The sequence below is a fragment of the Hermetia illucens genome, chromosome 6 (assembly GCF_905115235.1).
Source record: "Hermetia illucens chromosome 6, iHerIll2.2.curated.20191125, whole genome shotgun sequence".
NCBI lineage: Eukaryota > Metazoa > Arthropoda > Insecta > Diptera > Stratiomyidae > Hermetia > Hermetia illucens.
Window position 1 is genome coordinate 30,125,802 of NC_051854.1, and position 18,719 is coordinate 30,144,520.

The 18,719-nt window shown below is 44.7% G+C and overlaps 1 protein-coding gene across 1 annotated transcript in view; it reads right to left on the reverse strand.

The window, feature by feature from the left end:
* Positions 1 to 18,719, reverse strand: part of LOC119658982 (cadherin-87A) — a 582,773-nt gene that overhangs the window by 80,778 nt on the left and 483,276 nt on the right. The window contains exons 7-8 of the mRNA XM_038066864.1: positions 8,760 to 8,900; positions 8,405 to 8,550 (exon numbers count right to left, since the gene is read on the reverse strand). Coding sequence (XP_037922792.1) covers positions 8,405 to 8,550; positions 8,760 to 8,900 — 287 coding nt within the window. The remainder of the gene's footprint in view (positions 1 to 8,404; positions 8,551 to 8,759; positions 8,901 to 18,719) is intronic.

Below are 18,719 nucleotides of genomic sequence, written 5' to 3' on the forward strand. Positions count from 1 at the left end.
AAAGCACTTTGTTATTCCATTTTCATAACAGTGAAGGGACGCAAAGAGGCGAGCTCAAATAAAGAAGCAACGTCTCTGTCTCAACCAATGTAGTAAAGTATAAACAAATCAGAAATTGGAAATCCCGTCTTTGAGGTATGAAAGGTTTTGTGGATTTTTTTGTAACATTTTTTTTTTTTTGGGAGTAGGGTAGGTGAATGCGTTTACGGACAGAGTGTTGGACTCCCGCAACAGCACGCTGACGAACTACAAACTAAACACCTCCCTGTCATCAGAGAACTAACCTGGAACCGTTTGACACATTACTTCGGGCTAGCCCTCCCGCTCTCCCGGTTTTGGGAGTCTTCAAGTCAGGGAATTCCTTTCACCAACGGGAGGGGAGGGGAGGAAGGGAGTTGTTATTAGTTCAGGGAACCCGTTACCGTCCGATCCCTCCGCCGGTCGAGTTCAATCTTCTTCGTAGTAAGAAGAGCCCGAACATAATGCGCAATACGATTCAAGCTGCCAGTGGTCTTTAGGATCTCTCTGATAATGTTGTCTGGAGAGAGCTCCCCTGCGTCTGCATAAAGCTGCTGGCGGAGGCCGTCCCACCTCTCGCAAGAGAAAAAGGTGTGTTCAGCGTCATCCGCCACTCTATTGCAGAACACACAATCAGGAGATCGCGCCTTCCCAATCCTGTTAGAAGTTGGGTAAGGAGGTAATCAATCTCGCCGTGCTTTCTGTTCAACCATGGGTCTAATTTGTCGATGAGCCGAGCAGTCCACTTATCCCTTGGCTCATTTTGCCAAGAAAGTTGCCACTCACTAAGGGTGCGTTGACGTTCTTCACGGGCAACCACTTCTTTTAAGTTTTCGCGCTTACGGCGATAGATAACTTTGCGCTCCTTGGCAAGGAGGGCAACGGGGATCATCCCCGCAATCACCATCACAGCCGGTTCGGAGACGGTGCGATAAGCAGACGCCACTCGCAAAGCTCCCCGCCTCTGCATTTGAGCGAGGCGTTTACGATGCACCTCCTTGTCAAGGGCATCAGCCCATACTTCCGTACCATAGAGAAGAACGGACTGCGTTGCTCCCATGAGGAGACGTCTCCTTGTTGATATAGGGCCCCCGACATTCGCCATTAGCCGACTCAAGGCCGCGATTCCAGCTGCAGCCCTGTCCGCTGCTGTTTTGATTTGCTCGAAGAAGCTCATCTTCGAGTCGAGCATAAAACCAAGGTATTTAATCGCTGGTTTTGACTCTATAGTCAACTCGCCGATCGATATGGGACGCAAGGTCGGGATTCTCTTTCTGGTCAGGATGACTACTTCGATTTTTTCCAGTGTAAGGTTGAAACCGTGAGCAGTCATCGATCCGCTTACCCGTCGCATCAATATGCCAAGTCCGCTTTGCGCCTGTTCAGCAGTGCGTCCGGCAAAGTGCCGCAACGTCGTCTGCATAACCGACCAGGCGCGACTCTTCGGGCATATCGAGTCTCAGCAGACTATCATAAGAAGCGTTCCAGAGGTCCGGCCTTAGGATGGATCCCTGTGCTACTCCCGACGTGATTTCCGTCCTCCTCTGGTCCTCTAGCGTCTCATAGAGCAGGGAGCGGTTTTTCAGATAATCCCTCAATATCCGCAAGAGATAGCTTGGCACGTGAAAGGAGTTCTCTAGTGTGCCTAGCATATCTGTCCATCTTACGGAATTGAAGGCATTTCTGACATCAAGCGTTATGAGGAGCACTATCCGTCGAGATCGGCGGCTGTGTACCCCGGTTCGAGTAAACGCATTTACGACCTCTATAACAGCATCCACTGTAGATTTCCCTGTTCTAAACCCGAACTGCCTTGCGGATAAGTCCCAGGAAGCACGGATCGCTTCAGCGAGTCTACCTCTGAGGAGCTTCTCGAGCACTTTTCCGGCCGTGTCAAGCATACACAGCGGTCGGTATGCAGACGGGAGCTCCGGGTCTCCTTTACCCTTACTGATCAACGCGAGTCTGGCCACTTTCCAGCGACAAATGCCCTCCTTCAAGCAAGCGTTGAACACTTCAAGCAGCAATTCTGGCCGTTGGCGGAACACCAGTTTGTAAACTTCCACCAGGATGCCATCAGGACCTGGCGCCTTCCTGTTTTTCATAGTGAGAACCGCTTCTTCGAGCTCTCTCATTGTGAAAACGGGGCAATCCACGACGCTTTCCGCGCTATTTACATAACCCGTACTATGCAATGCCCGCACAATGCGGTCCATCTGGTCGGTGCTCAGTATGCAGGGCTTCCGCAGAGCCCCGAATTTCCGAGTGACAAGCTTATAGCCAAGTCCCCACGGGTCCTCATTCACCTTATTAACAAGATTCTGCCAGCCGCGAGCTTTGCTTTTATTTATAGCGCTGCGGAGTCTCCTTTTTGCTGATCTATATTGTGCCTTTATGGCACATGCCTCCTCGTTGGCGTACAAACGTTGTGCCAAACGGCGGAGCTTATGACACTCCTTCCGTAGGTCGGCAATTTATTCCGTCCACTAGTACATAGAAGGCTTGTCGCGCCTGGGGCCTTTCCGGGGCATGGAAGTTTCACACGCCGTCCTTATCAGATTCATCACTGAATTTACGACGGTGTCAGCTGCGACACTACCATTCCCCGGAGTGTCGCCCAGCGCGGCCCTACCTGCTCCAAGAGCTTCGATGAACCTTCCGATGTTCACCCTCGCGACATCCCACACGCAGGAGGAACGTCGTGTTGGTGCTCGCTGGCAAGTAGCGGCAAACACTTCGAACGCAATGTACTGATGATCACATGATCACATCAACAATACTTAGGTGTTTGATGTACAAAGTTCGTTGTGTATATGTGTTACATTTACGAAAAAGAGACAAGTTTGACTTATTCTAACTAAAGTTTCCAATATGATGCCCTACATCATGATTTTTATTATCAATTCCGCCATGTAAATAGCGTGCTGGTTGCCTTTTGGAAAAATCGCATTGATATTTGCGCTCTACAAGAAATCTGATGGTTTGTTACCAAAAGTTGCGGCACACAACGCGAAAGCGGTAAAAAAGGCAATAAACTTCTATATGCTGGTAACCTACATACTCAATACGGTCTTGGCATTGCTATCTCAGTAGGTAATGGGGTTTCCGTAATGTCTTCAAAGAGGTTGAGCGATTTGATGACTGATAAAGCTCACCATTATATGAGCTGATCGCACTATTCACTTCTTCACCGCGTACGTATCGACACGTCGACCCGATGCCGAGAAAGATGCCTTTTGACAACTTCTCGATACAAAGACCTGTAAAGGGCGTGCTGATGATTATATCATCATCATAGCCGACCTTTCGGCCATGTGGATCAAAAGGCAGACGGTAACAGGTGCCATGCAGGAAAAAGGTTTGGATCGCGCAATGATGATGGCGAGCGTATAGTCGATTTTGCGGACACCCATGACGTTGTACTTGTGAATACATGGTTCATCAAACGATTGTCTCATCCTACATTTTATAGTGCGATATATCTTGCGAATAAAGCCACCGATAAAAGAGCGTGAGGAACGAACTGGCCCGCCGCATATTAAATCGGGGTGATTTGAAGAAAGAAGAAATGATTTCACTTACACGATTACCAACCACATTACAAATGTGGAACAAAGCGGCCTACGCAGCCTTCGGGATCACCAAGCCAAGTAAGTGGTTTATCAACCGAGATACTTGGCTTTGGAATGACGGCCTGTGAAAAGAAACGCCTTTATCACAAGTTTATTGGCTGGCAAATTGGAAGCAAAGAAAGCGATCGCTGTCACTCAATTGGCCCATTACAAAGTTTTTTACGATAAACTGGACATTAGGGATAGCAAGAGAGATCTGTATCGACTTGTCAAAAGCTAACACCAACGCAAACAGGATATCGAACGCTTTTGTTGTGTTAATGAAAATGCATACCTATCGACGGATAGATGGCGAGAATATTTCGAGGAAATCAACGGAAGAATTTGTTCATCCTTCACTTCCAAAAGTATTGTCGTCATTTGGAGTCATTTCAGCGCCATCGAAGTCTAGGAAGCAATAAAATGAATGATATCGGTGAAAGCAACAGGATCTGACGACATCGCATCTGAACTCAGCAAAGCGAAGAGCTGGGACCCAACAGTGCGACTCAGCGAATTCTTCAATCGGGTTATTGAGGAAGGTAGAACACACATCTGATTGGCACGAAAGTTCCACAGTTCCAATATGGAAAAAGAAAGATAGGCCAGTATAATGTTCAAATTACATTCTGATCCGGTTGCTGTCCCATACCACAGAGACTTTTGGCCGCATTCTCAACATTCACGAAATCGTTCAAATAACCGTGAATCAAGCCGAGTTTGTCAAGAACTATGGAACAACCGTCCAACTTGTCCCAAAAAGGAAATGATCTCCTCATGCAACACGGTCTCAGATTCAATCTCAATAAAACTTTTGAAAACCGAACTGGCGATCGACGTATCAATGAATGTCTCAAATGTAAAATTTACCGCAATGTCGTCCGCCCTCTCGCTCTCTATGGTTCTGAGTGTTGGCCGATTATTAAAGAAAATGAGCGGCCTCTCGAGGCAATGGACACGAAGATGTTGCGTTGGACTAGTGGCGTAACATGCATTGATCACATCCGAAATGAGGATATCCGCGATCGATATGGGTTTGCACCGATTGTGGAGAAATTGCGAGAGAGGCATCTTTGGTGGAATGGTCACATAATTTGCGCTAACGAGAATTCACTCGCCAAGATTGGTCTGGACATCGAAGTCGATAGGAAACGACCAAAAGGCCGGTCGAAGCAACGGTGGCTGATACACTGGATGGGGAGCGAATTCATCTAGATCAGGCTTTTGATAGAACAAAATGGCGCAACTAATCACGACAAACCCCGCTTATGAACGGGACAAAGACTAAAGAATAAGAAGAAGAATAAGAGAATATTCAAATAAAGTTCTAATGGTAAAATTAAGTGTTTACAAAGGATACCAACATTATGTAGATCTAGAAGAAATGATTGAGTACAGTTCTTAATATGTCAATCATCAGGATCAACGCGATGTTAATCACGAAGGAAGTGCGGGTAGAAAGGAAGTCAATGGAATCGATGAAATCACTGAGATGTTTAAATGATCTATATAGACGTTTGGTATGAAGTACAAAGTGTATATATATAAACCTTATAGAAGAAGAAAAAACCCGTCCTAAAAATAGAACAAACGATTGTATAGGCACTTAACATCAGCGAGAACGGCGCTCACTTAATTTTTAGGACCTACAAACAACTTCAAAAAAGCTAAGAAAAATGAGATAGGAATAAAAAGAAGACAATAACCCCAGTCAACAGAGCTCCTGGAGACGAAGCATCGACAAATGATCTTCGCAACCACCTGAAGAAAATTATCATTTTTAAGCCCATAAACGAACTTGGCCCCAGTCGCAACGGAACGAAGGAATGCCGCATACTGGGCGATGCTGCACCCTCAAAAACCTCGGACACATGCGAAGAAATATCATGAACTTCGTCGAGCGGCGAAGCGACTTCAAAGACAGAAAAGGAAGCCCGGGCGAAAAGGTCTGTCAACTCGGAAAGTATAGAAAGCAACCGTGCGCAAGTTTTACCAACAAGTCAGCGGGATGAAACCTTATGCACCTCGATGATCATGATGCCGAGACGAAGAGGAAAATCTGATTCCCGACCGTACATATGGGCATGTTCGAGTAATGTGTTGAGTACTTTGACAAACTGCTCAACAACCAAAATATCGGCTGGTTGGGGGTCCGCCCTGAAGGCAAGCAGAAGATGATGGACAAATGACACCACCACCAAGGATGATAGAAACCGTCCGTGCAATACATCGGTGGAATTAGAGCCGCTCTGGTTAAATGTGGAGGCGACCAAATCAATTCATCAATAGATGCTCAAGGCCTGGAACAATATATGAATGCCTACAACTGGCAACGAGGCATTATCTGTCCCAGAAATAAAAAGTGAGTGCAGCAATTATACAGGTAGCATGTTGTTGAGTACGATCTTTAAGATCTATATTCTCCGCTATCTTAATAGGCCATCATTGATCCACACCATTTTTGTTTCTAAATGAATACAATATCAAAATTTCAAATCGATCGGAATAAAAATGACCAAGTTTTGAGTATTTGAACGTCGTTGCTCTACGCTGGGTCTATTAGTGCGCAAAACTTTAAGTCGCTTTTTTGAAACTTGCTATTTTCGAGGTCTGTGTACGCCATAACTCAAAATCTACTGTACCGATTATTTTGAAATTTTGCATAGTGTTTCTTCACGTAATTTTCCGTGTATGCCTGGAAGCTTTTTTGTGTTTGTTTCTAATATTTACTAATTTTAAATTTTGTTTAAAATAGCCGATAAAATAGCCGATTTTTTAGCAGAAATCGAAAAATCAAACGAAAATAAAAAATCTCTCCAGGGTCATTGGGGCATATTGTATCCGTAAAAAAATCTTGAGAACATCCCTTTTTTCACCTAATTACATGAGGATAGTTAACGACGAAAGTTATTAGTGATACCACCACCGTCTGGTTGTGGATAAAATCCAGCTCAACAGGTACCGTGGGCGGGTTACTTAAGCCATATGGTCAAGGATGAGCCCAGAAAGTCTATAAGAGCAATATCTATGGTCGAAAAAGAAGACGTGAAAGAGCCTACCTTAGATGGACCGATAGCATAGGCGAAAACTCCAGATAATTTCTAAGGATATCGATTTTGTGAACTTGGTTGCAAACCTGGTATATCTAGAGTTCCTCCCTAAGGCAGGCTTGGATCGAATACCAATTGTTGCGCCATTGATGATGACGATGATTTAAAAAAACAATAAAATAGTAATTGTTTGATAATTAGGAGGACTTCGCTCAGGCCATAGGCTTCGTGGGTGCAGTGGCATCGGTTCGAGGGCCAGATTGCCTTTTCACTTCTTTGATAAAGCTCTAATTCGAATTTGCCTGATGGTTGCAAGGTCTGATTACCTGATCACCTCGCAGCATAAACTATGTTCACTGGTGTATGCAACGTTGATGAATAGTGAGTGATTTGGTCATCATCAGCAGCAATAAATCGACATCACCTCACGTAAGTGCCCTACTAATTTCGAGAACCTGGTAAATTTAGATGAATTTTTAGAATATCAGAACGGCTTTTAAGACTTGATAACGTCATGAACGTCACGATTATTATGACTTTATTTTACCGCACTGTCTATAGGACTCAGCTGAACAATAAGAGGAAAACTATTTTAAGCTTATCCAGGGCAGATATTAGCTGAAATTTGAAATCGAATGGCTACTGATTAACATCCCGTTGCATCACGTTGTTAAGAGCACGAGAACATCTCGAATCAATTGATATTGACTCCAAATGATATTCTATTCATGTCTGTGAGTAGCATCACGCTAGGGGTAAATGCATATCATAGATATTTGAGTTGCTGCCTGTATCAGTTAACGTAAAACAAAGTGCTTCCGGCGTGACTGATGGGGTGGTAAACCCCTTATGGCTGCCTGGCATTCTAAACAAGTCGAGAGGTACATGGCTTTAAAACTGTTCCTTTTCGTTTTTGTAATTTATTTGTCTGCTTTTCCTATCCTGACCTATCATGACTTGGCGTAAACAAAGGTGCGGCGATAGTTTAAAGGAAGCAAAAATAACCTTTGAAAAGTGAAATATTATAAGCGCAATTTCTCTACATTGAAGTCAACACACCATGGGGGCTACCGTTGATATATACAAATTGAAATACGTGCAGAGGTTGTTTTACCAAAATCATTTTGTTCCACGTATTTTAGCTCTCAGACCTTTATTCGCCTGGAAATCCCGAAAAAACAACAAACTTGGTAGAGGGCATCACTGTTGAAACTCGAGGACGAGGATCCTAGGATGAAGCTTCACTTTAATGAGTGTTAAAAAATAGTGGGTCTATGCTTCTTTTTCGGTTATGTTTGGTCATCGGCTTCTGCCCCATTTCCTTTCTTTTCACTTCTAGTAGATGAAAGGGTGCTTTATATAACGAATCCAGCGTGCAAAGCGGCTGTTCAAATGCTTCAAATTTAGCAGACCATGAATCTATTGTTTCTGGGCCTACAATTTTTGTTAGCAGTTTTTCCTGATTTTTCCTTATATTCAGCCGCCGTAAATATTTTCAATTGCCTGCGTACAAATTCATAGCTTGCCGTACAGAACTCTCCATACAGCCATTATTCTAGTGCAGGGTGGCACGGACAAACACTACAGGTGGCGCACCGATTACAGTAGTAAATCTGCAATTGGATTTACCACTCTATGACGCTCACAAAACTGACAAACTCGCTAAATCCTTCCTTAAATTTCTTTTCACATAACACAACTGTAGGCAGAATAAAATTCTCTTACTTTGAACAACCATCGGGATTTTGGCTTTGCGAGGAACACATTATGTCCAGATTCTCTCCCACTGTGTCCTTGTCGGTAACAAGGATCTTATCGAATATTGTTGTACCCACGGTGGCATTTTCGTAGACTTCGGTCTCATATGGCACCTAAAACGAAACGAGATGAGATCAGATCAACATTTCGGGTGTAAATGTGCATGGGGAACATAATAAAAGTAGTAAAAGTAGTAAAAGTACAATGCCGACAAGTGCTGCGGGGCAGGATTGCTGGCAGTGCACAATTTGGTTTGTTTTTACGACGGATGTGTGCAAAGTATCAATTCTATTAGAAATATTCATGAATTCTCTTGACTTACTTGTTCAAACTGAGGCGCATTATCGTTCTCATCCAGGACTATAACGGTTACCGGCACTTCCACCAAATTATCGTTTTGGGAATCCCCCGTTGAATTTACCACATCTTTTATAGATACCAAAAATGATAGTGTATCGTGCTCCTGTGAAAAAGGAAAGAAAAGTGTGAAGAGTGAAGAGTGCTTGTGATAAAATGAAACCTACATAAATGTGCATTATATACACAGTGCGATATTATATGTATATCGTATCTACGCCTTCTTATCGAATTTCGATTCTGCACACGTTTCCTTGGGTTCTCATCGCCTTCTCACAATATTCGCAATCTTATCGAAAGCGAGTTTGTAAGCAACACACAAAAAAGGAGAAAATGCAAATTGCCAAGCGAAAAGGGCATTATGCGGATGAAAAGGTTCATCTAGTGAAATTTGAGGCAATAAGGATAAAATCAAATCGATTTGTGCACGAAACTGGGAACCCATTCCCGTGGCCAAAATCAAATCAAACAAGGAGTGTGTAGAGCAAGTGATTAGACTAATCGACCGTAATTCGTTTGCCGTGATACTTTTCAGTTTTCAAGGGTTGAATATTTTGACGAGAGCCATTTCAGGAGTGTATTCCTCACGGCAAAATCTGGAATCAGATATAGGCGGATGCGGACAGACCCTTATAACTCATGTACTTCATTGACGAAGACGTGCACGTGGATAATTCCAATCAGTATAAAAGTGTTTTGAACAACCTGGATCCTACACGTAACTGGCATGCTGTTCCTAAATTGCAGATATTATCTTAGCTTGAAGGTAATATGATATGCCTATGTGTTTACCATCCATGTTCACTTACGAACTTAGGTATTTATGTATAACGCACGTTTTTTATTTTTAGCAAAGTGTCATAAGAGACAGATGGAAAGTAATAGCTACGAACTCTACGCCTAAGATAGTTGGAGGGAGCCCATGATCCGGATGGAACAGCGGTGGAAAGGGTCACATAGCTGTCTCAGCGTGTAACCGAAGCATGCGACGCTACGATGCCACGACGACGTTTGCACCACGGCAAGAGGCCAAACTACTCTTGTCTCCGAGCGAGGAGACTTTCCCAAAGGACAAGGGGAAGGCCGGAGCACCAGGAGCGTGAGGAGGAATACAGGGATCTGCGAAGCAATCTTAAGAAGGCCATTCGGAGAAGCAAGCGGGAATGCTACAAGAAGCTCTACATGGAGGCTAATACGAATCCGTGGGGTACAGCCTACCAAGTTGTAATGAAGAAGATCCGCGGGCGAAAATCACCTCAGGTGACATGCCCACGGCTCTTGTTGCAAATAATTGCAACTCTTTTCCCGCAGCAGGAGCAGGACGAAAGAGAACCCCAACTGGCAGCTCAGCAGGACGTCTTCTCGATCCCTGATGTTACCGAAGAGGAACTTTGGGACAGCAAGGCTCCGGGATTGGACGGAATTCCGAACAGTGCTCTGAAGGTGGCGGTCAAGGCCAGACCAAGGTGGTTCGCAAGCACATTCGAATCGTGCATGGCGGAAGGAGTGTTTCCCGCCCAGTGGAAGAGGCAGAAGCTGGTCTTGCTACCGAAGCCTCGAAAACCACCCGGTGTGCCCTCTTCATATCGCCCTATTTGTCTCTTAGACACCATGGGGAAGATGTTGGAGAGGGTGATATACAACAGGCTGCTCCCGTTCATCGAGCTTGCGGGTGGTCTTTCAGAGCGGCAATATGGGTTTCGGCGAGCCTGTTTTACGGTCGGTGCAGTAGCAAAGGTCGTGGAATTGGCTCGAAATGCAATGGCCATGGGCAAATGCTGTGCTCTGGTGACGCTGGACGTCAAAAATGCTTTTAACTTGGCCAACTGGGGCTGGATTAAGGGCGCTTTGGCCAAACTGGGTGTTCCTAGCTACTTGACTCGGCTCATCGAGAGTTACTTTTCGGACAGACTTCTCTGGTATGAGACGGACGACGGGCCGAAGGAGTACATTATGACAGCAGGTGTGCCTCAAGGTTCTGTATTGGGACCGCTGCTGTGGAACATAATGTACGACGGAGTGCTTGGCTTTCGCGTGCCGGAGGAGACAACGCTGATTGGTTTTGCGGACGACTTGGCGGTAGTTGCAATTGCAAAGCATCCCGAGGACGTGGAGCTTCATGCAAATGAAGCCATTCATACCATCAAGTCATGGTTACGAATGGCCAAGCTGGACCTGGCGGACGAAAAGACGAAGGCGGTCCTCATTACCAACCGTAGGAAGAACAACACGGTTACCATCCAGGTTGGTAATCGTGAGGTCGTCTCAAAATCGGTTGTCAAATACCTGGGGGTGATGATCGATGCCAAGCTGAGTTTCAAGGAACACTTGGATTATGCGCGAGAGAAGGCAGCAAATGCCAGCTCATCCCTTGCAAGGATGATGCCTAACGTGGGAGCGCCGAAGTATAGTGGCAGGCTACTCATCGCGGGAGTGGTGAGGTCGATCCTGCTATACGCGGCCCCTGTCTGGGCGGGAGCGTTGAACCACGCTGTCAACCGGAAGAAAATATGTTCGGCATACCGGCCAATTGCGCTAAGGGTGTGCAGCGCATTTAGGACGGTGTCGACGGAGGCAGTGTGTGTTATCGCAGGAATGATCCCTATAGATCTTCTAGCGAGCGAGGCACACTGGCTCTACGAAAAACGGAAGGCAAATCCAGCCGAGGTGAACGCGGATTTCTGAAAAGCCATCAGGAGAGAGTTGTGTGGCAAGTGGCAACAAAGATAGGATAACTCCGACAAGGGCAGGTGGACCCATACATTGATCCCGTGCATCGAGAAATGGGTCAACCGAAAGCACGGAGAATTGAATTACCACCTGACACAGTTCCTTACGGGACATGGTGGCTATAGGAAGTACAGGGTGCGGCAGCATAACTTCCTTTTTTCAAAACTCAATAAAAACGATTGTATGCATCGGAAAATATTTATTTTTTTTTATAATGTAGGTACATGTCTAAAGTTTTTATTTACATTGTTTTGAAGATCAAATCTGTTAGGTGACGTCCCCCATTCTCCATACATTGCGTAAACCGATTTCTGGCGTTTGTCATGACTTTTGTTAGCATAGCAGGTGTTATGTTGGCAATTTCTTCTTGGATGTTGGTCTTCAAATCTTGTAGGGTTCTTGGACGGTTCACATAAATACGGGATTTCAAAAAACCCCATAGAAAAAAATCTCAAGGGGACAGATCGGGAGAGCGTGCCGGCTATTCCAAATCGCCTCTAATTGAGATAAGGCGCTCTGGAAAGTGTTCCCTCAAAACAGCCATCGATGCTCTTGAAGTATGGGCTGTTGCACCATCTTGTTGGAACCAAGTGTCCCCCAAATTCAAATTTTCTAGCCGTGGGAAAAAAAATTCTGTAGCATGTTTACATACCGGTCCGAATTCACTGTCACTGTCACTGTCACTGCGTGTTTGCGCGCAGAAAGCCGTGGCGATCGCAACATTGACGCTCTCACTGCTTCAATGTTCTCAGGTGATCTAACGGGCCGAGGGACTCCAATTCTTCCTTTTGTCGCACTTGCAGTTTGTCTGAATGTAGTGACCCATGTAACAACTGATTTGCGGTCTGGGACGGGAGCCAACGGGGCTAAATTAAAGCGACTCCGAAATGCACGCTGTGTTGCAATAACCGAACATCCGCTTGAAAAGTAAACCTCAACGGCAAAGGCACGCTCCTCACTATTCCAACGCATGATGGCGACTGAACCATGTCGGGACAAAACTTTACAGTATCCTCTCTTGAATGAGACCACTAGCGCTCCGCTATGATATCAACTAACTGAGTGGCGCGCATTTTAAAAAAGGAAGTTATGCTGCCGCACCCTGTACTTGCATCGCTTTGAATTGGACGAGTCTCCCAACTGTCCTGAATGCGGTGCTACACTCGAGGACCCGGAGCACGTTATGTTCCATTGTCCCAGATTTCTGCAGCAGAAAAGGAGGTTGAACAGCATCTTAGGGGCGGACATCGAGCCCTCCAACCTGGTGGAAGAGATGTTGAAGTCGGAGGAAAACTGGATGGCGGTAAATGAGGCAGTAGCCGTGGTGCAGACGAAACTCCTGGAGTTGGATCGAGCTCGGAAGGCGGCGCGACGGAGACGTGCCATGGACGAGCTGGTATAGCGAACCAGAGAACCAGAGCCTCCCCCGCGAAGTAATACTTCACGGTGGTCCCGCGGGGAGGGGCGGAAGAGTGGGGATGGTTTTAGTGGGTGTGAATCCCACACACTGCTGCAACCTGGCGCAAAAGCGTCTTTCTAAGATTTCCACCTCCATCCATAAAAAAAAAAAAAAAATAGTTGGTCAGTCGAGTCAACTACAGGGTAGTCAGCGTTTTTTAAGATAAATCGCAGCGATATTCTACAAAACGGGTAGAATGCGCAATAGTTAGATGTCATTAAATTAGTGGTTCCTTTTACCCGATGTTTTTTAGCTGGTGTAACAGATTACCATAATCATCACGTTAAACAACGTAAGGAACTACAGATCCACCTTGACGTAGTGAGTGTGTTCAGTAGCGGAGATCCCTTTGGGAATTAGGACGAAAGCCTGAAGGTAAGTGGTACTTAAACCTCAAGTCAAGAAGTGGCTACCAAGCAATGTGTTATTGGGTTAAAATGTGCCCGCAAACAGTGAAGTTTGCCCGGCGACACCAGTTTCAATTTGCTTTGTTGTAGTAAAAAGAGGCCCTGCCGAGATTATCTACTTTTCCTGGTAAATTGTTGGTGATGGCATCCGATTATAAAAAATTAATGAAAAGCGATGATCTCAAGTAAAAAGCAATCTTGAATTTATCGACTCAGCATCGGAGTTTAGACTCAGTTATCCCAGATTGGAACCTCAACGAACAGTGTTGACAGCACGGGGTTCCGATCGACGCCACCGACTGAGGTCGTCCATGTTTCTGAGCAAAACGCCTCCAGGTGAACCGGTTTTTGAAGAAACACGGCTGATCGAAACGAATCGTCCGAAACATCTGCGGATAAAGGTAAGTCCTTCGGACACCACCTTATCGTGGAGAGATAGCTTGTAGTAGTTCACTACTATACTAAGGGTGTCCAAAACACATGGAGATGGAAAAAACGGGTTATAAGTCTCCGAGTGGTAAGGAATCACACACAATGTCAGGTTTTTGGTACCAAAAGTACTAAATTTAGTACCTTTTGAAGCTGCAAACATTAACACATTTTGCAAATGATAAAATGACAAAGTAGCGGCTTCAGTGAATGCAGCCCATCACGTCATCAAAGATATAAAGTAACAAACTAAGTTGCACGAACAACGAACAACTGCGGAAGCTGACAACTCGATAATGATGTGACGTTATTCGCACTAGACAGAAAAGTCCGTTCGAAAGCCCTGCGACATTGGAGGTAGATGTCACGACATCCACGGGCGGTCAAATACACTTTAGATCAGAGTATTGTGGGGACCGAAGTTTCATAGTTCCCCAAAAAAAAAACAGGAAAACAGCCTGCCCTTGTGAAAGAGCGTGCTATAGCCTAGATCTAAATGTTAGAATTATTCAGTGCGGTAGTCTTGAAAAATTAACCTACTTGGATTTAAAAGAAAGCAAAGCCAAAGCCAATCGGTAGTTTAAGACTAGTGGCGTACGAAAGAAAAGACTGACGGTGCAACTATCAAACATGGAAGGGAAATCGGTTAACTCGGGGCTTCAAAGCGACCAAAGTGAATAGATTGATATTTATTGGCTAAAACAGGAAAACGAAGTATATTTTAATGTGTTGTGCCACCTTAGGTATATAGCAACCGTTCGTCTTGCCAGAATTGCAATTGTATAATGTTCATGCCAACTCCATATGCCTCCCCAATCGATAAACCTTAACCTGGTTGAACATCTGTATTATCTCTACAAGAAATTATTTCTGTGAGACGTTGTGACTTTATTGGGAATGAAATTTGCCCCGGTGTGATTCAATACCTTTCCAATATGATGAATCGTTAGTTTACAGCCATAATTGAATATATAACATTAAAATTAAATTTCGAATTGGGTTTTTCTTAGAATCCGTGCATTTGTTTTGTTGTGCCAATATTTTAGTTGCAGTTGGTTGTGTTCATTTTCCTTGCTTTCCTTTTATGATCTGTATTATGTAGGAATACATGTTTTCGTGTTTTCATTGCATCGTCTGATATATGTTTAGATATGCATTCTTTAACCACTTCTCTCCTGGAACCATTTTTCGCAGGTTACTGACTGATGATAATTACACGATAAACATGGACGTGACACCAAATACAACAACAACAAAGGCGGAAATCTTTTCGTTTTGCGTGAACCTAAGTACGCTCATATAAAAGTACTATTTAGTACTTTTTCGTCACATTTTTTAGTATCATGATTTTCCGCTTCCGGTAACACTGATCAAAGACTTCCAACCCACTCGCTACTTTAACCAATCAAGTCGCGGCTGAAGCACAGATTTCGGAATTCTTACCAGATTCATGTTCCTTCAGAGAGAAATCTCTGAAAAACATGCTCTCCACTTCACACAGCATCTACGACGTAGTCTTCCAGAAAGGAGTGTACACCTACTCCCTCAATGAGGAGAACTGGAAACCTTCCATAAAATAGGAGAGGAAGACTCGGAAGAAGGAAATTTTAGCCGCAAAGGAGGCAATATGCTACATGTCTCCTGTCAGAACCTTTTCTTCCGCCTCCACCACAAAAAGCAGAGCTGATATGAATGCAACTGGTCTAGTAACAGTATGTGGATGCGGATCCATGTAGCCCGGACACGATGGGAAGTATTGCGAAAGAAAGCGAAGTTCTTGGGAATGAAGATGTGAGGGCTAATGCAATACCAAGTGGGGTAATATCTACAGATATCGGACGCAAGAAAGCGACAATTTCGGTGGAGGTGAGGATAAGCTGATAGCCCTGGTGCGATTCGCACTGGACACAGTAGACTCTGAGATTGTGTGGGCGAACATAGTGCTGTATACCGCTGTTACGTCCCACTAAGTTGACACTCTCTGAATTCGAGGAAATGTTTGACAATCTTATTCTCGACCCAAGGGGACGTGGTCCAAAGGTGATTGTCAGTGACTTCAACGCTTGAGCCCTTGAGTGGGGTAGCAGAGAAGCAAATACAAGGGGCATTATGTATTAGAAGCACGTCGTATGTCCTGGTGCATCAGCAAACGCATCCTTTGTGGACCTAGCACCGATGATTCAGTGTGGGTTAAGCTGATAAAACTCGGTTATTAACATTTTATTGCAAATTTTTTAGTGTTCAAAACTTTAAAGCGTGTTTTTCTTATTAGCCGTTGTTTCTACCAAAAAATCGCGTTTATCACTTCAAAGTGTCCCAAAAAGTGAAAAATTGAAATTTCGAAAAACCCTGCCTGGGTTACCTTGGAAAAGCGATCATCTAATGATAGAAAGGGAATCACTCCCGCAGACACAGTGACAAAGCTCCCCGTCCCTGCACTGGCGCAAGGTGCTGACGATATGTTTCCTTACCTAGAGTGTCAGCACATACCTCTGCACCGTACAGTGTGTTGAATTCATCAGGAGACGTCGTGTAATAGATTTAGCTGACTTAAGGCTGAAAGTTCATCGTCCGCTGCAGCTTTCGTTTGCTCTAAAAAACTCACCTTGGAGTCAAGCATCAATTCAAGGTACCTAGCTGTTGGTGTTGACTCGATAATCGATTCGCCGATCGATATGAAACGCAGGGTCGGGATCGTCTTTTTAGTCAGAATGATGAGCAAAGCCTGCTTTGCGTTTGTTCGGCACTACGTCCGGCAATAAGCACTGCAACATAATCTGTATAACCGACTAGGCGCGACTCTTATTGCCAGGCAGAGTCTAAGACCAACATCCTTTCCTGACTTTCTAGCGTTTCCTAGAGCAAGGAGCGGTCTCTCAGATAATCCCTCAATATTCGTAAGAGGTAGTTCGGCACATGTCTAGTGTACCTTTCCCTCTTACGGAATTAAAGGCATTTCTGACACCAAGCATTACGAGGAGCACCACCCATCGAGCTCGACGCTTCTCTACTTTTGCGCGGCATCCATGACTTACATGACAGCATCCACTGTGGATTTCCCTGCTCTAAAGCGAAACTGCCGTGGAGATAAGTCGCCGGCAACAAGTATTGCTTCAACAAGTCTATTTCTGATATGCTTTTCGAGCACTTGCTCGGCAGAGTCAATTCAGGGTTGTCTTTCCCTTTGTTGACTAGCGCAAGCCTCGCGACATTCCAACAAGGCAAAATGCCCTATTTCAGGCAAGCGTTGAATGCGAGGAGCAGTAAGTCTGGTCGATGTTGGAGCATCAGTTTGTATACCTCTGCAATCATCGAGTCGTAGCGTCTTTTTGTTTTTCATAGAGAGGACTGCCTCTTCCAACTTTTTAAGATAACCCTGTAGTGAAGAAAGCGGGATGCACGAAATATTTTCTACGTGAGTGTCCCGCCTATGGGACAGATATTTTTGATGCTGATATGCTCCAGCAGGAGCGGATAGCATCACATCCTTTAGCGGAAATCCTGCGATGTAGTCAGATTATTCTGTTCTACGGGGGAATCGAATACAATGGACTACTGACTGGGCACATACATAAGAGCAAACCAAAACGGTGGAACTCATTAACCTAAACAAGGATATCGAAGCCAATGTTAAGGAGTTATATGACGACACAAACCCGTCTACGATAGCAAGCAGTGCAAATAGCTTATGTATCATTGCACCAGGCTAAGCTTTGCTCCTAGCCGATAGGTGTACACCGTAAAATATCACAGACAAAAGTTGCAGACGGCAACAAGAGCCGCTAGCTATAGTAATATAGCTTTTCTCTCAATGAAGAAGAAAGAACAGGCCAGGAGTTTTCCTGATTACGTTAGTTGTGTTGATAGCAATTGGAGATAATGAGATTCTCTGAAGCATTCCTCAACGAAGCCCTGAAGGCAGCCACTTTTTATGGCTCCTGATAAATGATGCCCCGTTACAGCGTGAAAAGAAAGAAACAATCTTCGCATAAGTTTTTGCGAACGACCTAGCCGTAGTAACTATCGTAAATTTGCGAACACAGTATGCAACTACAAAAGCGTAATTCTACAGGTGGTCTGCAGTTAGTGCGTTACGGTAAAAATGGACTGACACTTACCAATAACAGTTAAGTATCGAAGAGTGCCCCTTGACTCCAAACTAGCCTGGAAACTTTACATCCAGGAACCATATCAGAAATTGTGCGGGTGGTTATGATGCTGTAGGGCTGCGAACTATAGCAGGTTTACAGGATGTGTGCATCCACAATAAAGATCATTTTAATGGTGGCTAGGAAGGTTAACTTTAATAGTAGCAAGGCGTTGCTTTTAGCGATATCGAATTGGTGGACCTCGGCGCAAAACCGGAATGTCTGCATTTCCTTATTAAGGCAGGCCTAGACCGGATACCGGTTGTTGCGTTGTTGATGATGATGATGAAGGAGCTGCAAGAGCGTACAGACCCAAGGGCAAGGTTGCCTGAGAATTTCTGAAACGATGAGAACCACCACGACGTCTGCGGCCATTTGTACTGAATCTGTTCCAATAATCAAGCAGTATAAACTCTGCTTAAACTCGGCTCCCTAAGGGAAAAATTTCTGATGTGGGTATGAGCCCATTCAATCCAAAACCTGTTTTCACTGTTAACGCTACTCTAAAAGGTAAAGGTACTCTCGGACGCAAAAGTCACTGTGAAGAACTGGGGCCGCTAGACTGGCATTCTCGTAAAAAAGGAGACACAAAAATCCAAGTAGAACTTTCAGCGTTACATTGCTCCAAAAGCTACCACATGGAGAAAATACTTCCTTTTGCATGTATGAAAACCCCCACCCCCCGTCCCACCTTCCCACAAAATTTGCTGTGAATCGATACAAACGTTTCTGAAAAAAGTACCTGTAACAGA